The sequence below is a fragment of the Microcaecilia unicolor genome, chromosome 13 (genome assembly GCF_901765095.1).
Source record: "Microcaecilia unicolor chromosome 13, aMicUni1.1, whole genome shotgun sequence".
Taxonomy (NCBI): domain Eukaryota; kingdom Metazoa; phylum Chordata; class Amphibia; order Gymnophiona; family Siphonopidae; genus Microcaecilia; species Microcaecilia unicolor.
The window spans coordinates 60270587-60294251 of NC_044043.1; the positions used below are offsets into that span (position 1 = coordinate 60270587).

Sequence of the window (23665 nt, forward strand, 5' to 3'; positions counted from 1 at the left end):
ATATTATTCAATATACCCTTACAGACCACCTCAGCGCCAGTGTGGAGCCTAGATAGAGCCGAGGTGGTCCCAGAACTTATCTGGAGAGCAGGAATATTAATTTTGTTATCTGGAAAAATGATCTGAATAACTTTGGAAGCAATAAGTTGTCTGGATTGGGGACTGATTATCCCTGCTAACCCTCGGATTCTGTATCGGTTGGGTACAGAGCCCAGATGCACACATAAACTAATAGTCTAACCTAGTAATGACACATGCTGCAATATGTGGGATTGCTTGGATGCTCCATAACATAGGACAGAGGCAGGATGGGATGGGAGGTCTCAGTCCCCTGACTGGGAAGGGCTTCTGATTAGCAGCTGGCGGTTAGGGTGAACAGAACTTACTCATCAATCTGCCCTTTCAGCACCAGGTTGGGCGTGGTGCCAGTCAGTGTTGCAATACCACCAATGCTGGCAGAATAGCACACGCACAAGCTCATTCCCTTACAGAGTCGCAGGTGTTTCGCCTGTTTTTCACTTTCCTTCTTTTCCTGCAGAGCCAGATCTACCACAACCATGGACTTGTTCTCTGAAAACGAGTGAGAGACAAGCGAGAGTTAGTGACTGTTCAGACCCAGAATCAGAAACATTGAGGGCTTCAGAGACAAGCTGGACTGAGAATCAGAAACACTAAGGGACCCTTTTATCAAACAGTGGTAAAAAGTGGCCTTAACTTGCCCTTACAATGCATGCTAAGGCCATTTTTACCACTGGGGTAAAACGGCCATTCTTCCAATTTTTTGTATTAATGGCCACATGCTAATTTTCTCATTTTATTTTTTAGCGTGTGGGTAGCGCATGCGCTTCCCTAAATTACCATGGAACTTCTCAACGCACCCCACAGTAAGCCATTTTCTGCTGTGCAGTGGTTACCGCAGCTTTGTAAAAGGACCCCTAAGAGCCTCAAGGCATAACTTACTTTCCTTGTTCTCGATGCATTCAACATCAGAATGTGTCTTTTCTTGCAGTTCAAAACCCTGGTTCACGTGGTTATTCTCTTCCTTTATATTCTCTTTCTCCTAAATAACAACAAAGAACATAAGAACAGCTGAGCTGGGTCAGACTAGTCCATCTTACCTACATTAGGTGCATATCTCCCTCATTCTATAACAACGCACATAAATGTTAGGAACACCCCCGTTCTACCCGTGATCCTCCCATTTCCACGCCCCCTTTTTGAACTCATGCATAAAATTTAGGCGCAGATCCCACACCTAAGTTTACATGCATACATTTCAATTATATTTAATTAGTACCAATAATTGGTTGTTAACAAGCCAATTGTCAGCACTAATTAGTTCATTATTCAATTACATTGCATGTGAAAATTGGGCACACATCCAAATTTGTGGAGGTAAGCATGAATTCTATAATGTGATCTGAGCACCCAGATTCCATTACAAAATACTAGCAGGCATAAGTAGGCGTACCTAAATGCTGCACTTTGGCATTTAAATAACAATTCTATAGCATATGTGCATAATTGTGGGAGTGGCCTATGCCCTGCTCCTTTGCATTTGGTGCTATGCAGGTTGTGCGCTAAGATTATAGAATCTGTAATATTCGTGTGCATACTTGCTAGTATTCTATAACTTGAGCATGGAAATGGCACTTATATTAGAGAGATAATGTTATAGTATGAGGGGGATTGTGTGTATGACTGACCATGACATCCCTGATTTGTCTGCAAAAGCCTGAGAGAGATCGTCTAATCCAGTGCTTCCCAATGTTTTTGTGGTTGTGACCGCACGATTGCGGCCAAATAAAATTGTGTGAGCCCCTGGAAGTGCAGAATAATGATGCATCTATGGAAATCTCACCTAGGTCGTGACCCCAAAGGCAAGTTTTGTGACTCCATTTGGGGTCTTGATTGACAGTTTGTTAAGCTCTGGTCTAATCCCTTTGTGACTCAGAGAGGGAGTGCAGAGTGGGGGTCAGGATGGGAAGAGAGAAAGGAGTGTGCTATAAAAGAGGAGATACAGAGAGGAGAAGGTGAAGGGCAGGAGGGGAGCAAAGAGAGGAATGTGAGGTGAGGAAAGTATTAGGGGTAGAATAATTTGGGGGCAGGACTAGAAAGAGGGAATTTCAGGGTAAAGGGGTGGGAGGCAGGGCCAGCCCAATCATTAGACAAGTCTAGGCAGTCTCCTAGGGCAGCCTCTTCTTAGGGGCAGCAGAGAACAGCTGCAGTCAAAGCAAAACAATAGGCCTTAACAGCTTCAGAAACACAAAAGAGCCATCAGCACATAACCTGCATTGTTATATGATGTTTGTGTGATTATCAAGATTGTTGAATTTAATTATGAAAATCTTAGGGCAGGGAGGATACAGAAAAGGGGATTAGAAGTTAATTGAGGGGGTGTGTAAGGCTGAATGCTTGCCTAGGGTGCCCACTATCCTTGCACAAGCTCTGGTGGGAGACAGAGAACCAGGGCAGGGGAGGGGCAGAGAAAGAAAGGGAAGCTACTGGGCATAGTGTGCAGGCGTAAAACAGATATTTTGAAGGGATACTAGAGATGCTTTTGTGGGGGTGAGAGGTGTTATGTTAGGCCTGCTTTTTGCATTCTTGTTAAAACAAAAGATTCCACAGTTTTGAATAGATAACAGGTTATACTTAAGTATCATTCTCAATGAAAAATTCCTGCAGCCCACACACAGACACAATTTCTGATCACATGGCTCACCAGTGAAAAAAATGGACACCCCTGCTCAAGGGTATTTTTTCCTCTAAATAATGTTTGCTTCCAATGCATTGTTAATACTTTTGACGCATTGGAATTGGAGGTAGCTTTCGTCACCCCCCCCCCCCCCTATAGAGTATACACATTTAGGTCCGTAAGTTTATTTCTTAAGACTTTGGATGTAGACCCTTCAACCGCCTCCAGCCTATCAAAGAGAACAACTTTTCCTTCAAACTCCTCTGCAGTATCATTCACAAACACATTGAACAAAATTCCATGATTGAGTCCACTGTACACCTAACCAAACAGGTTTGAAAAATTCCCATAGTAAATATGCATAGCATAGATTTGCACATATTGGAGACCCCATGTATGCAAATTTATCATGTATGCTGATTGTGGCAATCCGGGAAACCTGGTTGGCAAGGGATGTTGACACGACTGAGGGGTGCACCCTTCAAATAATCCTGTTCTGTCCAGAATGGATTCCATTTAGCATGCCTCTCTGTTGTTAATCATGTAACCAGTTTCCAAACCAGTCTATCTCTTTGAGAACCACTCCCAGTTACTTAGCTTAATGAACTTTGCTCCTGTGCAAAACAGTTTCATAAGCTTTGGCCAAATCTAAGCATATTACATTCAGTGTTTATCCTTCATCTAGCTCTCTGGTCACAATATTGCCAAAACCACTTCCTGCTAGATCACTGGACATTCCCCATCTCCATCTTTGATACCAGCCCACTCCCGTCTATCCTTTACCAGACAAATATCCTCCATTTTAAAATGTAGTTTTCGGCTCTTCGACAGCTCAGCTCAGTATGAAATTACTTCGATGATAAGGCTTTGCATATCCTTTTCTATGCATTCTTAGGTTCCCGTTATGATTACTGAAATGCCATTTACACTGGTCTTACAATGGCCAATCTTAAGAAACTCTACCCTCATGCTTCCTGCTTTTATTGACATACTAAAGACATTTTGTGGAGTGGAGTGGAGGAGTGGCCTAGTGGTTAGAGCATGGCCTGTTCAAATCCCACTGCTGCTACTTGTGATCTTGGGCAAGTCACTTAACCCTCCATTGCCTCAGGTACAAACTTAGATTGTGAGCCCTCCTGGGACAGAGAAATATATCCAGAGTACCTGAATGTAACTCACCTTGAGCTACTACTGAAAAAGGTGTGAGCAAAATCCAAATAAATAAAAATAAATACATTTTACTCCCAGCGTTAGTTATCTGTCTTTCCTTCTTTTTCTTAATGTGATTTCCTTAAACCTTTAAAATGCTAATCTTTTGATTTACTGTATGTTGTAAGTCACCCCTTTAGAAAACTACGCCACTCTCTTTTTCCTCTTTCAATTAATTTCCTAATATTTGTAACTTTTATTATAAATTATTTTAGTTTAGGTCAGGCTTGTCCAAGTTCAATCCTTGAGGGCCACAAACAGGCCAAGTTTTCAGGATATCCCTAATCAATATGCCTGAGAAAGTTGAATACAGTAGAGATAGCGGGTGTGCAACAGTGGCGTTCCTAGGGCGGCTGACACCCAGGGCAGATCGCCGATGCGCCCCACCCCCCGGTGAAACAACACCTCCCCCCCCCCGGCGAAATGACACCCTCCCAGGTGCATTTTTACCTGCTGGGGGGGGGGGGGGTGCCGCACGCCTGCTCCCTCTGCCCCGGAACAAGAAGTAACCTGTTCCGGGGCAGAGGGAGAACGGAATGAGCGGCGCCGACAGGCGCATGGCACCTCCCCCAGCGTCGTGTACCTGGGGCGGACCGCACCCCCCTAGGAACGCCACTGGTGTGCAAATCTCTCTCAAAGATATTCATTAGGGGTGTCCTGAAAACCTGGCCTGTTTATAGCCTTCGAACTGAACTTGGACAAGACTAGTTTAGGTCATCAAAGTCATTTACATCATTTATTTATATATTAACCAATGTTATTTTCGGCACAAATTTCAGTTTTGTCTTATTAACCTCTTAGTGGTACCTTGTGTCCCTGTTTTTCAATCACAGGCCAACAATTACTTTTGCTTAGTATCAACAGATGTCTTAGATATCCGAAATGCCAAGTATTTATATAGCAAATGGAATGTTCGTTATCCATGTAATTGGTGATCATCAAAAAATTCAGCAAAATAGTGAAACATGATTTCCCTTTATATAAGCCATGTAGCATTGATGCTTCCCTAATATATCATATATACCTCCTTCTCTTCGGTATCTTCATATTCATCCATTGACTGTTCGGAGCTCTGGAGCTGATCCAAGACCGCCTGTGCTATGGGCACCATCATGGCTGTGGTAGCTGTGTTACTGATCCACATAGAGAGGAAGGCAGTGACCAGCATGAACCCCAGAATCAGGCTGTGGAGATAGAAGGAGAGACATGTGAGATCCTGGAGGCAGCATGCTGTCCCTCTCCTGCAACAAGGGCCCAGGATCAGGCTGTAGAGACAGAAGGAGAAGCATGTAAGTTCCTGGAACTAGCATGCTACCCCACTCCTATAACAGGGGCTCAGGATCAGGCTGTAGAGATAGAAGGAGAGGGGTGTAACATCCTGGAGGTAGTATGATGTCCCTCTCCTGTGTCAGGAGCTTGGGATCAGACTGTAGAGATAGAAGGAAAGGTATATAAGACCCTGGAGGTAGCATGGTGCCCCACTCCAGTAACAGGGGCTCAGGATCAGGCTGGAGAGATAGAAGGAGAGGTGTGTAACATCCTGGAAGTAGCAGGCTGCCAGCTCCTGTAACAGGGGCCCAGGATCAGGCTGTAGAGATAGAAAGAGAGGCATGTGAGATTCTGGAGATAGCATGCTGTCCAGCTTCTGTACAAGGAGCCCAGGATCAGGTTGTAGAGACAGAAAGAGAGGTGTGTAAGATCCTGGAGATAGCACACTGTCGCACTCCTATAACAGGGGCCCAGGATCAGGCTGTACAGATAGAAGGAGAGGTATGGAAGATCCTGGAGGTAGCATGGTGCCCCACTCCAGTAACAGGGGCTCAGGATCAGGCTGGAGAGATAGAAGGAGAGGTGTGTAAGATCCTGGAGATAGCACACTGTCGCACTCCTATAACAGGGGCCCAGGATCAGGCTGTACAGATAGAAGGAGAGGTATGGAAGATCCTGGAGGTAGCATGGTGCCCCACTCCAGTAACAGGGGCTCAGGATCAGGCTGGAGAGATAGAAGGAGAGGTGTGTAACATTCTGGAAGTAGCAGGCTGCCAGCTCCTGTAACAGGGGCCCAGGATCAGGCTGTAGAGATAGAAAGAGAGGCATGTGAGATTCTGGAGATAGCATGCTGTCCAGCTTCTGTACAAGGAGCCCAGGATCAGGTTGTAGAGACAGAAAGAGAGGTGTGTAAGATCCTGGAGATAGCACACTGTCGCACTCCTATAACAGGGGCCCAGGATCAGGCTGTACAGATAGAAGGAGAGGTATGGAAGATCCTGGAGGTAGCATGGTGCCCCACTCCAGTAACAGGGGCTCAGGATCAGGCTGGAGAGATAGAAGGAGAGGTGTGTAAGATCCTGGAGATAGCACACTGTCGCACTCCTATAACAGGGGCCCAGGATCAGGCTGTACAGATAGAAGGAGAGGTATGGAAGATCCTGGAGGTAGCATGGTGCCCCACTCCAGTAACAGGGGCTCAGGATCAGGCTGGAGAGATAGAAGGAGAGGTGTGTAACATCCTGGAAGTAGCAGGCTGCCAGCTCCTGTAACAGGGGCCCAGGATCAGGCTGTAGAGATAGAAAGAGAGGCATGTGAGATTCTGGAGATAGCATGCTGTCCAGCTTCTGTACAAGGAGCCCAGGATCAGGTTGTAGAGACAGAAAGAGAGGTGTGTAAGATCCTGGAGATAGCACACTGTCGCACTCCTATAACAGGGGCCCAGGATCAGGCTGTACAGATAGAAGGAGAGGTATGGAAGATCCTGGAGGTAGCATGGTGCCCCACTCCAGTAACAGGGGCTCAGGATCAGGCTGGAGAGATAGAAGGAGAGGTGTGTAACATTCTGGAAGTAGCAGGCTGCCAGCTCCTGTAACAGGGGCCCAGGATCAGGCTGTAGAGATAGAAAGAGAGGCATGTGAGATTCTGGAGATAGCATGCTGTCCAGCTTCTGTACAAGGAGCCCAGGATCAGGTTGTAGAGACAGAAAGAGAGGTGTGTAAGATCCTGGAGATAGCATGGTGCCCCACTCCAGTAACAGGGGCTCAGGATCAGGCTGGAGAGATAGAAGGAGAGGTGTGTAAGATCCTGGAGATAGCACACTGTCGCACTCCTATAACAGGGGCCCAGGATCAGGCTGTACAGATAGAAGGAGAGGTATGGAAGATCCTGGAGGTAGCATGCTGTCCCACTCCTGAAACAGGAGCATAGGATCAGGTTGTGGAGATGAAAAGACAGGTCACTTAAAATTCAGGTACGGTATGTTTCCTGCCTCCTTTAACCAGAGGCTGTAGAAATGGAAGGACATAATGCTAAGGATCAGTAGGGACTGAGGAGAGGTGGATGAGGAAGAAGGTTGTACCATATCTGACAAGCTAACAGTTATACACAATTCTAAATTATTAGGGAGACTTCCGCTCATTGCTGTCCATCCTCACTATGTTCAAAGTTAGACCTCAGCGGAATAAAGGAAGATGGGATTCTGCCAAAACCTTTGGTGTAGGCTTAGATCAGAAAAAAAAATTATGAGCTCAGACTGAGGGGCTCCTTATTTACTTACTGTTAAGCAGTCAGGTGCCCAGAACAAAAACAGCTCTAAGGTACTGAGAAAGATGGCAGCAGATTATGCAGAAAGCTTTAAGTGTCATCACTGAAATATGAGAATTATTCTTATGGGACTTTCTGTATCCTGCAATTTAATTTTACTGCTGTTATTTTTTTACTTTTACTTTTAATCACTTAGTGGGTAATTTTATAGCAAGTTGCCAACGTGTGGAGGTTAGGTAGGTATCTACATCTAACCTATATGATAAAGACACATGGAGGGGCATTTTCGAAAAAGATGTCCATAACTGAACAGAGAAGTCCATTTCAGAACATCCCAAATGGACCTCCATCTCACAGGTATTTTCAAACCGGAAATACGTGAAGATTTCCTGTTCAAAAATACGTGAAATGGAAAGTTCTTGTGTTGGAGACATTTAACATGAACAGCTATTTTATAAACTGGAACATTCAAATCATTTTATTTATTTATTTATTGCATTTGTATCCCACGTTTTCCCACCTCTTTGCAGGCTCAATGTGGCTTACAATTCATCATGGATAGTGGAAATAAGAAGTGAATATGCATTTAATGTTACGGAAGGATATTGGGTTACATGGTAATGGTATACATGATAGTGGTGTAACAGAATACATTATAAGACATTACTGGATACAAGTGGAGAATAATTACGTGTGTTGATTTTTGTGGTATATCTTGTCAAAGAGATGGGTTTTCAGTAATTTGCGGAAGCTGGTCAGTTCATAAATCGCTTTTAGGTTGCGTGGTAATGCATTCCAGAATTGCGTGCTCATATAGGAAAAGGTAGATGCGTGCATTAATTTGTATCTTAGACCTTTACAGTTGGGAAAGTGAAGATTAAGGAATGTGCGAGAAGATTTATTTGCGTTTCTGGGCGGGGTAGGTCTATTAGGTCTGACATGTAGGCCGGGGCATCACCATGGATGATTTTGTGAACTAGAGTACATACTTTGAACGTGATGCGTTCTTTTAGTGGGAGCCAGTGTACTTATAAATGGAGGAAAACAAGGGACATGGATGTCTGTATGGCAACATTGTTAGAAAATGGCTGCAAAGACATCCATGCAGAGCAGAGGGGCAGCCTAGTGGTTAGTGCAGTGGACTGTGACCCAAGGGACTCAGGTTAAAATCCCACTTTACTGTTTTGTTTTGTTTTTTGTGAGCCCTCTAGGAACAGAAAAAAAAACCACCTGTACCTGAAAGTACTCCACTTCAATAGCCTTCATGTTTGTAGGTGGCTTATATATTTAGGTATACTAGATATGCTTCTGTTTCTGGAGGGCTCTATTCAGAATTCCCATAATACTTGAAGCTGTCACACAGTCTGACATTTCCTTCCAGTTTCACTTTCAGGGGAGAGTGAAGGGGACAGTAACCACTGGGGAATTATGGCGGTGTCATGCCTTAATCCCTCCAGTGTCCAGCTGCTCAATCAGAGCAACATTTTGTTCTCTAGGCATGACTGAAACAGGTCTAACCAAGGACATCCTTCTTTTCAGACTTGGATGTTTCCTTCCCTTTGATAATCTCTGTTGGACGTCCTGATTTGGGGCCCTCTCTAGTCCCGCCCAAAACACTCCCCAAACACTCCCTCTTGCTATTTGGACATATGGCTACGTCGGATGCAGCACATGGATGTCCATTTTGGCATTTTTGGACATCCATATTCTTCAAAATTAAGCACCATAGGCACCTATGTGTTTTTATAAAATATGAGGGGCAAAGCGGCAGAAGCTCAGGAGCAGATGTAATGTTTACAACAGGTATAAATTACAGCTCCACCCCTGAATGTTCCTACATGCAGGTTGCATAAAAGAATGCACCGTCTTATCACCACACATATTTTTACGTTCATAACCCCTGTGATAATTTTATGCCTCAGGGATACAAAGATACACCAAATCCCAGTGTCAAACACAATGCTATTCCAGTACCACAACAAAACAGCAGCATCAAACTGCTTTCCTAATGTCTCTCGCACAGCATTATAGCACAAGTCAGTCTATCAACAAAAGAAAATTATAACCTTGTCTGAGGGCGAAACGTGGCCATGTCAGTTTTTTAATAGAGAAATTACATCTTTGAAGGATCCTGTTTAAATACTGTTCATTGACTACTGCAATTGTCACCAGGCCTCTGTGGTTTTCTTCTTTTAAAATGCCTTTACATGCCAAATATCCTTTTTAAAATTATCCCCTTGATGTATTTTTTTTAAATATCTTTATCCCCTTGATGTATTATTTTGGCAAAACATGACCAATTGTTGTGCCAATAAAGTTATTGGAATCTATCATAAAAAGGCAGAAACCCAAGCAAAACAAGACAGAAGGCGCAGCTGTTACTTAAATGGATAGAATTTATTGTTTAGATGTGTTAGCTTATGGTGGCGGACATATGTGAGCATATGTGGATGATGTGATCCATAAGTCTAAATCAATAAACTACATAAGTTTACAGTCTTTATACTTATACAAAACATCTTTTTGTGAGGCAGCTCGGCTTGCCTAACTTGATTATATTAGAGCAGTTTTTTTTTCCCTAGAGGAATTAGTGGTATCATCTATCAATAGAAATCAAACAAAATAAAACATGGAAAAGAAAATAAGATGATACCTTTTTTATTGGACATAACTTAATACATTTCTTGATTAGCTTTCGAAGGTCGCCCTCCTTTGTCAGATCGGAAATAAGCAAATGTGCTAGCTGACAGTGTATATAAGTGAAAACATTCAAGCATTACTATGACAGTAAAATAGATACCATTGGAGATTCTACATGGAATGTTGCTACTATTGGAGATTCTACATGGAATGTTGCTATTCCACTAGCAACATTCCATGTACAAGGCTGCGCAGGCTTCTGTTTCTGTGAGTCTGACGTCCTGCACGTATGTGCAGGACGTCAGACTCACAGAAGCAGAAGCCTGCGCGGCCACATTGGTGATCTGCAAGGGCCGACTTCTACATGGAATGTTGCTAGTGGAATAGCAACATTCCATGTAGAATCTATAGAAATCAAACAAAATAAAACATGGAAAAGAAAATAAGATGATACCTTTTTTATTGGACATAACTTAATACATTTCTTGATTAGCTTTCGAAGGTTGCCCTTCTTTGTCAGATCGGAAATAAGCAAATGTGTTAGCAGATAGTATATATAAGAGAAACATCAAAGCATTACTTTGACAGTAACATCTAGAAAGGGAATGAGAAAGGCATGCCTCCCTTCCTTTTTTAAATGCAGGAGCATTGCTTATAACCCCTTCGTTATATCTTCATAGAGCAGGTATAAGGTATGCAGATACTTTTAGCGTGTGCCCTGCCTTTTTTAATTTTCAAAGAAAATAAGAGAGAGTTTTGCTTTGAAAATGTGTGCAAAACACATGTGTTTAAAACCACCCACATCCTTTACAACAATGGTGGTTTGAAAATTGTCCTCTGTCAATAAGCAAGAGCCAGGTGCCTGATTACTGATATCCTGTGAATGCAGTCTGGCACCCTGCAGCCTCTCTGCTTCCTCTGGTAAGGATGCAACAAACAGGTGTGGTTTATATGGGAGCAGGGTGGTATCAGTTTCAGGGTGTTATCCTTTGCTGTGTGGAGTTCTGCAGTGCTTAATCCTCTCTCCTATTCTTTTTAATTTACATTAAATATGTCTCCTCACTTCCTCGACTGAGTGAAAAAAGGGCATTAGCAGCATTTTTTTTGCAGATGAGATTCAGTTAGTTTTCTTTATGGATTGGGCTCAGCCTGATTTCTCTTCGGTCAATGTGAGACCAATGCAGAAAGCTACGTGGGTCTAACCATGTGGTTACCATGGGTTGAACGTGGGTTGCATGTGCCGAGCAATACATAGAGGGATTGTGTGCGGGTGGTAAGTTGCGCGGAATACATGGTCACATATCGCGTTAAAATGAATGCTAATGAGGCCACTGAGTATTCCAGTGCAATGCAGAGAGGTAAACAGGGGCTTTTCATGTGCAGTTAACAACGGGTCCGGGGCAGCCTAGAAGGGCTCGCAGAGAGGACTTCATGCCAGTTTCTGAGATTTAATTGCCAGTTTTGTCTCTTTTTGCAACCAGATTCAAAGACAGATAGGAGGTAACAGACATACACACGTCTGAACATAAAGTGAAACCACATCAACACCTGTTCTTCTGACCTAAAATTTTATATGTGAGCAATTTTTGCTAGGCTCATATTTAAGCACAGAACAGGCACCAATGTGTGCTGACACTCTCAATTTTGTTTAGACATACGCTTACTGCAAACTATTTGTGCATAAGTGCTTGGCATGTTCCCTTTCCCATTAGCCACAGGTTTTCTGTGCATAAAATTTGCATGCCATCAGCTTTTTCCTGGTACAGCATTACACCCGCGGTAGAAGCCACTCACTCAGACATCTGCACGAGGCTGTACCGCGAGCCTTTTTGCATCAGCCCATGAGTGTTTGTCAGCTGCTTCTTCTTGTCTGGAAACCCGTTGCTTAAAGTTCGATTCTCTGAAGTCATCAGCGTTATGGGTAGGCTTTGAGGACCGACGTGCTCACCCACGTTACTTGATCATTCCATTCTATTGGTTACTTCACTCAAAATCTTAAGATTTATTTTTGATAGTCATTTTTTTTTTCAAGGCCATTTGGTCCATTTCTTGGTCCTGTTTTTAGTTGCTTAAAGTTATTAGGAAATCGTTCATATCTTTTCAAATCAAAGCTAGTTATACTCTCTTCTTATACTTTTCTCTTTCTTTATCGGAGGAAAAGGCTTCAGATTCTCTGCGCTTCGCCCTACTACGTGTTCTCATAAGCTGCTACCTCTCCTTTGCAGATTGCTTGTCTGCTTTAATTAGGAACAGGTGCAGGATCGTCATTAGTCTAAAAAAACCTCCGTATCTTTTACTTCTTTGTATTTGCTATGTTCTGTTTTTGCGCCTTACGTACTTTATAATGTCTTCACTGTGCACTTATCTGGGCTGTGGAGTCGTCTGTCGGGAACGCTCAACAGAGAGCCTCCGTTTCTCTACTCGCTTCCTCAGGAGTCGTGCCCTTGACTGCTACATCTGCCCTAGGGTCACAGTATACATATAACATGTTAGAGAGTGGACCCCGTTGAACAACTTATATCAATTAAATGGTTTAAAGTGGTCCTGCTAGTTTTCTGCGGGACTCCCCTTGGCTAAAATGGCGTAGGGGTATATAAACCTAAAATCCAATCACCTGGCCAATCACTAGAGGCTCCTTTCTTAAAGTTATTAGGCCCATTTTGCAGGAGTTGGCACTGTTTACGTTGGCGTTTTGCCCTCCTGATTAATGGATTAGATTATTGTAATGCTCTTTATAATGTCAGGTGGTTCAAAATACGGCTATAAAATTGATTACTGGCTCATGGTACACCCTTGTTCAAGGTGTACCATTGGCTACCAATCTCTTTCCACGTAAAGTTTAAGATTTAGATGTTGGTGCATTTGGCCTTCTATTAGAAGACTCCTAATTATTTGTCCAACCTCCTTCTAGCTTATGTTTGTTTTGTATTACGGAACTCTCTTCCACATATCTTAGAGCTAAAACATTAGGATGTTTAAAATAGGTTTGAAGACATATTATTATTCACTGGTGTTTGAGGCTTTGTGATTGTTTATTTAAAATAACTGGACTGATGGATAGTGGCGGCAGGGTTGGCGGACAAGGCATGACAGCAGTGTTTTCTTTTCTGGTTTTCTTGCCTCTTTTTCTCTCCTGTTTATAGAATTTTAGTTTGTTTTTTGTTTTCTTTTGCTTATGAGTTTTGTAAACTGCTCTGTTGGTTGCTGAAGAATGATGTGGTAAGTTTACTAATAAACAGAAACATATATGATTCCTGACGCCCTGTTAATGCAGCCTGACACCTGCAGTCTCTCTGTGTAACTCACAGGGCTGGTTTGACGCCAACAATCAGCAGAACACGTAGAGCAATGCGCTTGTGTAAATTCCAGTGCTCCACAGCAATGGCCACCAGGAGCCCCCCAATGAAAAGCATGTTGGTATCTTTCAAATACTGCATGCACACCTGGAGAGGAGGAGAAAACAAGAGTCATAAAAACTACAGTTAACATGGAGCTCTCTCCCTGTGTGACACTACCACAGATTGAGAGAGTCCTTTTCTCTGTCTGACACTACAACAGATTGAGGGATTCCTTTTCCATGTGTGAGTCACATTACACTACCAAAGAATGTGCAGTTATCTTTTTGGTCTGTTTTTGAAAACAAAAAATGTCCCAATTGAAAAAGCACAAAATCAAGCCATTGGGATGTCGGAGGAGCCATCATTCTTAGTAGACTGGCTACCATAGCAGCCAACTTTTCAAAATGATTGGGGGTGCTGAATTTTTTTTTTTTTTACAGGTAGTGCATTCCCCCTCCCTCCCTCCTCCCCCTCCCTCCTCCTCTGTTCCCCTCCCTCCAAGTTCCAGGCCCCCCTCTCCTCCGAGTTCCAGCCTGGTCCCCCTCCCTCTCCTCCGAGTTCCAGGCCCTCTTCCTCCCTCCCTCCCCCTACTCCAAGTTCCAGGCCCCCATCCCCCCTACCTCCCCCTCTCCTCCAAGTTCCAGGCCCCCTCTCCTTCCCTCTGAGTTCCAGGCCCCCCTCTCCTTCCCTCCAAGTTCCAGGCCTCCCTCTCCTCCGAGTTCCAGGCCTCCCTCTCCTCCGAGTTCCAGGCCCCCGCCTCCCTCCCTCTCTCTCTCTCCTCCGAGTGCCAGCCCGACCTGTGCTGCCCGCCCTCTTCTCCCAGTCCTCTGCCTGCCCCTTGCCTTCCTGCGTGCCGTCCAGAATTTAAAAGTCATCATCTTACCTCGGGGTCCGGCGGCAGCAGTGAAAGGCGAGCAGGCTCGGCGCTTCAGCCTGCCTTTCCTTCTCTCTCAGCTCTGCCTCTGCTCCTGCCCTTGCGGAAACAGGAAATGAGGACGGGACCAGAGGCAGAGCTGAGAGAAAAGGGAAGGCAGGTTGAAGCGCCGAGCCTGCTCGCCTTTCACTGCTGCTGCCGGACCCCGAGGTAAGAAGATGACTTTTAAATTCTGAGCGGCATGCAGGAAGGCGAGGGGCAGGCGGAGGACTGGGAGAAGAGAGCGGGCAGCACAGATCAGGCTGGCTGGGAACTTCTGTTCCGAGACTTCCGGTGGGTCAAATATTGGGGGTGCTTGAGCACCCACAGCACCCACGGAGTCGGCGCCTATGCTGGCCAAACAGACATCTCAGAAGAGCAATGGAGCATCCTAGGGGGCACTGCAGTGGACCTCAAATAAATTCTCCATGGTACACATCTCTCTGTTGCTCCCTTATATTGTCTGCTGAGCCCCCCCAAAACCCCAGATGTACTCCACTACAATAGTCCTTATGGGTGAAGGGGGCACCTATATTATTTATTAGGATTTATTTACTGCCTTTTTGAAGGAATTCATTCAAGGCAGTGGACAGCAAAAATGACTCATACATTAGCAATAGACAATTACAGCAGTAAAAATATTCAAACAACTATACAAAGCATGGCATAGTTTGATACATTAAAATGTCAACAGAATACACAATACAACATTTTAATAGACAGCATAGGGTGTAAGCAAAGAAGGAACTTATAGATAGATAAGATAGAGTAACAGGAGTAAGAAAATAAGGGACTAATTTTAAAGAAAATTGCAAATGATGTCAGAAAGATGCTTGAACATTATCTTAGCTAGGATAGGAGTGGATAAACATATATTGCTATAGTATATGTGCAGCTGGTGTCATTCCTTGTGTATATGTGACTAGCAAGTTTAGTTACTTCTTCCGTTAAATGCCTGGGTGAAAAGCCAAGCTGACACCCAGGGCGGATCGGCGATGTGCCCCCCTACCCGGGTGCAGCACCCCCCCTGTGAAAGGACACCCCCCCCCAGGTGCGTTTTTACCTGCTGTGGGGGTGCCGCACGCCTGTCGGCTTCGCTCATTCCATGCTCCCTCTGCCCCGGAACAGAAAGTAACCTGTTCCGGGGCAGAGGGAGCACGGAATGAGCGGAGCCGACAGGCGCGTGGCACCCCCCCCCCCCAGCGGTGTGCACCCAGGGTGGACCGCACCCACCGCCCCCCCCAGGAACGCCACTGCTTTCACCTGCTTCCTGAAGTACAGATAGACTTGTGTTAAGTGAATTCTTTCAGGAAGTGTGGGTACAGTGGGCTTCTGGTGAGTCTTGGAGGGTGCACAGTTTCCACCACAATTGTAACAGGTAGGGAGAGGTACAGGCACTGCACCCATCACTAGACTACTCCAGGGACCTGCATGCTGATCTAATGGACCCTGGCATAGAGGCTGGTAAGTAACCACTGGGGGAGAAAGGGGAGGTCATCTCTGATTCCTTCCAGTGGTCATTTAGGGCACTTTTTTGTGGCTTATTGATTAATAAAACAGGATAGACCAAAAAGTCCAACTTATAGCCCTGGATGTTTTTGGTTTGTTCCATTATGGCACAAAAACGTCCAAGTGTCTTTTTGGATACTTTTCTCTCTTGAAAATGAGCCTCATAGTTTCTCTAGGATAAATTAAGTGGCAATTTCTTGCCTGACACTACTAGGGCTAGATTCAGTAAATGGTGCTAAAATATATGTACCGGGAAAATTCAGGGCTAAGTGCTATTCCATGAAGGTCGCTCTGGGCTGAGCATCCGTTACAGAATAGCGCTCAGAGCGGATTCCCATGCCCAAAGATTACACCTGCTGAAACCTGGTGTCAGTGCCGTAGCGAGGGCTAATGGCACCTGGGGCGGGTCACCACTGCGCACCCCCCCCCCCCGGTTGCAGCACGGCGCGACCCCCCCGGAGCGCAACCCCCCCGGACCGCATTCTTACCTGTGGGAGGGCTGATCCGCCCCGACTGCACGTCACTCGGAGCTGCGTCGGCCCCGCTGGTTCCCTGCTCTCTCTGCCCCGGAACAGGAAGTAACCTGTTCCGGGGCAGAGAGAGCAGGGAACCAGGGGGGCCGGCACCCCCCGAGCGCGTGCACCCGGGGCGGACCCCCCCTCCCGCCCCCCCCCCCCTTCCTATGCCACTGCCTGGTGTAAATCCTGGTGAGGAAGTTGGGCATATAACCCTGGTGTTCTCTAACACTGCACCTAAATGTTGGGAATGCCCCTGACCTGCCCATGGCCACGCCCCCTTTGGGTTGAAGCAAGGCAATTTAGGTGTGCAGTGCTATTGAATAGTGTGCAGGAAAATGCACATACTAATCCAAATTAGTGCTAATTAACATCAATAATTAATTTGTGCACACATCTGCCTAACTTTGAGTGACCTATTTAGGATCAGGGGATAGTATCATGGGGGCTACATTCAAGGTCATGGGGTTGGAGCAGCTGTATACTGAGAGACTGAAGATATCTCACCAATGTGGAATCCATAATCCCCATCATAGGGAACAGCAGGACAGGAAACAATGCTGTGACAGCCAATGGCAGAGCCTCGGTGCACCAGAAGAGAGCCATCAGAACGATGACAAAGCCACAGCTCGCTTCCTGGGGACAGAAGCACAGGCAGACAAAGAGCAAAAAGTGAATGAGAGGTTTGGGACTCTGTTATCAGAAAGCTTGTAAAATATGTCTGAAGATCCAAAATGACTTTTCTACTTTTTACTTTTCCTCAGGTGTTGTTTACAGTATGAAGTGATTTTTCAACAGGCAGGACAGGCACATAAATGCATAGAGTGTGTTTATTTTATAAAAGCAATATATGCACCTCTGTGCCTGTATAGAATTACCCCAGAGAAAGAAGGTGCACATGTTTACATCTGCTCTGAGGCAGGGGTAATTGTGTGGATTGTATGTGCTGCTTAGAATTAGTGTAAATGAGTAAATTTGAGTACGCAATTTTTAGCAACTTTTATAGAATTAGGGGGATGACGCAGATCCTACTTTCCCACACACCTATTTTGAATACAGTATATTTCCAGAGAATTTTCATAGAGCCTACTTATGCATGTAAAATGCTGTTTCACACACTCAGTCCCTGAATAAAACTATTCATGTGTGTACTGTGAAATATTGTATGGACCTGAGTATACCAGGGGTGTAGCCAGACACCAAATTTTGGGTGGGCCTGGGTCCAAGATGGGTGGGCAGACGAACCTCGCCCCATCCCACAGGTGATTTGGTCTCTCTTTCTCTCGCCTGCATGCCATATGGTCTCTCAAACATCCTCCCTCTCCCGTGTACCTTTTAAATAGCAGATTTTCACCAGCAGCGAGCAGCAGCTAATACACACTGCTCATGTTGGCCCCACACCCTTCCCTCTGATGCAGCTTCCTGTTTCCGCCTAGGCAGAAATACATCAGAGGGAAGGCTGTGAGGCTGGTGCAAGCAGTATGTATGTCAGGCGAAGATCTGCTACTTACAAGGTATGCAGGAGGGACACTTGTTGGGAGTTTTCGGCTGGTGGGGCTTGGGAATCCCTGCCAGCCACATTATAGATGTGTTGCTACTGGGTGGGCCTGAACCCAAAGTGGGTGGGCCTGGGCCCACCCAAGCCCACCCTTGGCTACGCCACTGGAGTATACTATGTTATTATGTTACTAGATGCTATTGTGTTACTCTGTAATATGCCCCTCTGAGTTGCTTTTCCTCTGGACATGTGCAGAAGATCATATACAAAACTCACAACTTACATTTTACACACCTAATTTTGAGAGTTAATTAGCTGAACAAGCTGAAATGTGCACAGAGGGAGTGGCTTTTTAGAAAAGATGTACAAAGCTGAATTGAGATGTCCAGGTCAGGACACATCATTCTGCTGTATCTTAGAACAAGAGTTGCTGATGTAGATCCTGAACTAAACTAATGAAAAAATGGTTGTTTATGCCTTGGTTAGGTTAGGTTTATTTTAGACAAATAAAATATCAGTAAGTCAAAACGGACACATCAGTGCTCATGTTGTGTAATAGCAACATAAATGTTTGTGTGACTGAGCATAAGCATGTATCTTGGCTTGGCCATTTTTGAAACATAAATGTTTATTTCTCCCCACACTGTCACAGACCCAGTATCCCTTACCAGTTTTGCTTTCAGTGTGTGTGTGTGGGGGGGGGGGGGGGGGGGGGGGGGGGGGGGGAACTGGGGGGAGGCATCAACTGCTAATATATTTTATATGTATTTATTATTTTTAGTTGAATTGGCATGCAGGCTACAGCATCATGTGTGACATTTGGCTGAGCTAGGTAGCAATATACATTATACCTTTTCATTATAATGAGGTTTTTATCATTCTGGAGGAAACTTTTTCTACCTAGATGTGTGTTGATGTTTTCATTTGGGGGATTTTTTTATTAATGGCTTCTTATTTGATTTATTTGTTGACTTTTTTTTTTGTTTATATGCTTTATTCTTTATTTTTATTTTTTTTCCTTTCTTTTGTCTTTAGAGTCTCTCTGCCTATCTCATCTTTTTGCTGCCCAGTATCTCATTACAAGTTGTAACTAGTGTCACTGCTGAAACATGTTTGGCATTGTGTATTAACTTGTATTTTGATGGACTGCTTTCTACTGGCAACTTCTATGAATCTATACATCAGTGACTTTTTAAGTGTGTTTTTACTCATATTTATTAAAGGTTTTACTCTAGCCTGTTTGAGGCTCTTTATAGTTTGTTGTATGATTGATGTGATTTTTTTTTATTATTATCCACACCTGTTCTGCTATTTTAGCTCTGTCATACCAAAAAACATAAGTGAAACATAAAAAGCATTCTAGTGATAGTCAGAGGGTCATCAACCAAGCTGTAGGTGATAATTGCTTTATTGGACTAACATAATGCATATTTGACAAGTTTTTGTGAACTATTTTCTTGAAAGGTTGTCAAAGATGTATTAAGTTAGTCCAATATAACTTGGTTGTTGACCCTGGTTTCTATATATCTAAGTGGCCTAATAAGGCAATCACGGCTTTCCGTTCAGTGACAGTCCAAAGGGAAAAGGGAAGGGGAGTTCAGCGTGTTGAAAATCTTTTTATGAGCTATTCTACTGCCTGCCACCCTCTCATCACCCATCAACCTCCCTCCCATCTCCAACCTTTCTCCTTGAAATTATCACTGGAATACTTTCTTTTGTTTATTCTGTAGTGACCTGAAGAAGGGCTAGTCCAAAATGTATTGTTTGCCCAATTAAAACAAAACAATATATGTCTGTGCATTCAGGTGAACTAATACAGCAACCGCACTACTGTACACAGACAGACACAAAATTGCCCCCATTATGTCTTTACAATAAGTAACAAATAGTCATGTTTGTAGTACAATGGCAGTATAGTAATACCTCGGTTTTCGTTGACTTCGGTTATCGTCGATTTCAGTTTTCGTCGATTTTTTTTTCTTTTTTTTATTATTTATTTAAGTTTTTAACAATTATTACAAGCATTAAACGATGAGAAAACTGGCCAAATCAAAATTACATCAATTCAAAGGAAATATCACAGCACAAAATTTTAAATTATTTGCCAGTCAGAAGTCCACAATTGGAGTTCAAAAATGTCACATGTTGAAGACTTAACAATACTTTAGGATGAGTTTAACATATCATGCGTTTGATCCTATTACAATAATAAATCAAAAGCTAATTACTGCCGAAGTTTCGACTTCGACAGCCTTTCTCGATGTAATAAATGCCTCAAGCTGGGATGGATCAAAAAATACAAATTTCTCAGACTGGTAGGTAACTAAACACTTGCATGGGAATTTAAGGAAGAAAGTTGCTCCCATATTAATCGTTTCTTGTTTGTTTGTTTTTTAAGAAATCTTTTACATCAAATCTGTGTCTCCCTCAAGACGTCAGGGTAAATTGAAATCTTTAATCCTTTAAATGGTTTATCATGATTTTTGTAAAACATTTTCAGTATCCATATCTTATCCGGCATCAGCGCTACTGTCGCTTCCAAAGTAGCTGGGATAATTGAATCTATATCCGATGTTTCTAATAGCGCTGTAACATCCAAAGGCTGAGTTTCTTTTATTTGCAAATTTTTAGGAAGCAAATAAAAAACTTGAGCAAAGGGAGGGATATGCTCCTCTCCAATCTGGACTATATCTTTGAAGTAAAGTTTTAGCATCTCTCGTGGAGACACTGTAGAAGAGTAAGGAAAATTTATAAAACATAAGATATGACTTCTTGAATAGTTCTCCAGATTCTCAGTTTTTCGCCTTAAGTTTATCAAATCTTTTAGCATTGTATTTTGTATCTCATGAACTTGTTGAAGCTCAGTCTCTTGTTTTTGAACTTGTACTGTCAATAATTTCACATTTTCCTGTGTTAAACCAAGATCTTGTTTTATCTTGTGCGTCTGAGGTAGCAATGCCTTCCCCAAATCAAGAATCAGTGTCCAAAGACTTTCTGTTACTTCAGAGGATTTAACTGTCTGTAACAAAGGAAATAAAGTAGTTTCTACCTCCGTTTATTGTGGAATGAAGCCTGCCAGAATTGAGGCATTACCTTCCTCCATTGTTGTTCCAGCGACCATGGGTAACACTGCTTCCACCTGTTCTTGCCTCGCCTCTTGCCTACCGACTCCTGGAACCTCTTCGGAATTCAGGTTCAGAGACACCACCTTCGGAGAGCTAGCTCCACATGGTTGAGGAGGAAGAGGAGGTGCTCTACTGTCAGGGCTTAGCGAAACTTCCAGCCCAGGACTCTCCTGGAGGCCTTCAACTGCCGCGGAGACCGTCAGCGGGCCGCTCACTGACACGGTAGGATCCAGAGTTACCCGCAAAAAAGTATCCATCGGGCCAACTAGAGTGGGGGGATTTAACCGCTGGGAGGCTGGGGCAGTGGTTTCCCCCCGTCTCTTAGGCATAGCGAAACTTGTCAAGCAATTTGCGGGAGCTCGAAATGCACGTCTGTTTCACTCGGCAGCCATTTTGAACTCCATTTCGTCGATTTTTTTTGCAAAAAATTTGTCTCGGATTTCGTCGACGTGCCCATGTGACCTCGCTGCTAATTTTGCGAAAACAAAGGGCGACCCACGCGTTCTCCTGCTCATTGTGGCATTGTTTCTCGTCTAGCCAAACAATTCCATGTTAAATGTTCATTTATTCTTTACATTAGTCTTTGCCTCGGTTTTTGTTGGCTTCGGATTTCGCAGATTGTTTTAGGATGGATTAACGACAAAAAGCGAGGTATCACTGTACCTTTAGGGACACATGGAGCATCTTGTTTCCCTGGTGTAGATTCTCACAGATCATGAGCTAGATATTCAAAGCATTTTCTCCAGACACTTTAAATATGCACAGTGCTTTTTGTTTTTTTTTAGCAGGTTTAATCCTCAGTCAAGCAGTCCATTTTAGACAGGGAGTAGAAGTAGAAATTGAGACATGAAGGTCAGTGTGTATCAAGTTTCACCAGTATTTTAGAACAGATTCTGCTGATGTTTGGCTGGTTCTGAAGAACAGGAGAAATGGACATTTATGCACTGGCGTGTGCAGTATAAACATGCATTTGAGTGGAGGAGTGGCCTAGTGGTTAGGGTGGTGGACTTTGGTCCTGAGGAACTGAGTTCGATTCCCACTTCAGGCCCAGGCAGCTCGTTGTGGCTCTGGGCAAATCACTTAACCCTCCATTGCCCCATGTAAGCCACATTGAGCCTGCCATGAGTGGGAAAGCGCAGGGTACAAATGTAACAAAAATAAAATAGATACTATTGGAGATTCTACATGGAATGTTGCTACTATTGGAGGTTCTACATGGAATGTTGCTATTCCACTAGCAACATTCCATGTAGAAGGCTGCGCAGGCTTCTGTTTCTGTGAGTCTGACTTCCTGCACGTGGTGATCTGCAAGGGCCGACTTCTACATGGAATGATGCTAGTGGAATAGCAACATTCCATGTAGAATCTCAAATAGTAGCACCAGTGGAGGAGTGGCCTAGTGGTTAAGGTGGTGGACTTTGGTCCTGGGGAACTGAGGAACTGAGTTCGATTCCCGGCACAGACAGCTCCTTGTGACTCTGGGCAAGTCACTTAACCCTCCATTGCCCCATGTAAGCCGCATTGAGCCTGCCATGAGTGGGAAAGTGCGGGGTACAAATGTAACAACAAAAAAAAAGTAAATGTATATAATATCAATGGGTTCAAAGCCAGCACCTATCTGGTTCTATACAGGATCATAACTGGTTATCTTGTACAAAAGAGTGGAGGAGTGGCCTAGTGGTTAGAGCACGGGTCTTGCAATCCAGAGGTGGCTGGTTCAAATCCCACTGCTGTTCCTTGTGATCTTGGGCAAGTTACTTAACCCTCCATTGCCTCAGGTACAAACTTAGATTGTGAGCCCTCCTGGGACAGAGAAATATCCAGAGTACCTGAATGTAACTCACCTTGAGCTACTACTGAATGTTGAGCTACTATGGAATGTTGCTACTATTGAAGATTCTACATGGAATGTTGTTACTATCTGAGATTCTGTTGCTACTATTGGAGATTCTGGAATGCTGCTACTATTTGAGATTCTACATGGAATGTTAATGTTGCTATTCCACTAGCAACATTCCATGTAGAAGCCTGCCCTTGCAGCCGCGCAGGCTTCTGTTTCTGTGAGTCTGACGTCCTGCACGTACGTGCAGGACGTCAGACTCACAGAAACAGAAGCCTGCGCGGCTGCAAGGGCAGGCTTCTACATGGAATGTTGCTAGTGGAGGAGTTGCGTAGTGGTTAGTGCAGTGGACTCTGATTCTGGGGAACTGGGTTCAGTTCCCACTGCTGCTCCTTGTGATCTTGGGCAAGTCACTTAACCCTCCACTGCCTCAGCTACAAACTTAGATTGTGAGCCCTCCTGGGACAGAGAAATATCCAGAGTACCTGAATGTAACTCACCTTGAGCTACTACTGAAAAAGTTGTGAGCAAAATCCAAATAAATAAACAAACATAACTAGTTATGTGCTGGTACATAACCAAGTGTCTTTGCAACCTTCGAAACGACTGGCTATTATCCCAATGCTGGTTTCCCTTGGCATGGGAGGGGGGGGGGGGGGGCAAAAAACTACTGGGAGGTTAAGGGGAGGGGGGGGGGGGTAATATCCACAAATGATGCAGACAATCTCAGTCACACACTATTAGTGACTCTACAATCTCCAATAAGGACTAACAGTCAATACGGTTGAATTTTGATCTTCACATGATGTTATTAAGGGAGAAAAAAGACCTCAGAAACCATAAGACAAA

The 23665-nt window shown here is 44.1% G+C and overlaps 1 protein-coding gene and 1 long non-coding RNA gene across 2 annotated transcripts in view; one reads left to right on the forward strand and one right to left on the reverse strand.

The window, feature by feature from the left end:
- The window catches only part of SLC13A2 (solute carrier family 13 member 2), a 62285-nt gene that overhangs the window by 14242 nt on the left and 24378 nt on the right, over window positions 1–23665 (reverse strand). The window contains exons 2-6 of the mRNA XM_030222564.1: window positions 16861–16989; window positions 13385–13521; window positions 4929–5088; window positions 961–1060; window positions 387–570 (exon numbers count right to left, since the gene is read on the reverse strand). Coding sequence (XP_030078424.1) covers window positions 387–570; window positions 961–1060; window positions 4929–5088; window positions 13385–13521; window positions 16861–16989 — 710 coding nt within the window. The remainder of the gene's footprint in view (window positions 1–386; window positions 571–960; window positions 1061–4928; window positions 5089–13384; window positions 13522–16860; window positions 16990–23665) is intronic.
- LOC115482625 overlaps window positions 1–23665 on the forward strand; it is a 55072-nt gene that overhangs the window by 1556 nt on the left and 29851 nt on the right. The window lies entirely within an intron of this gene.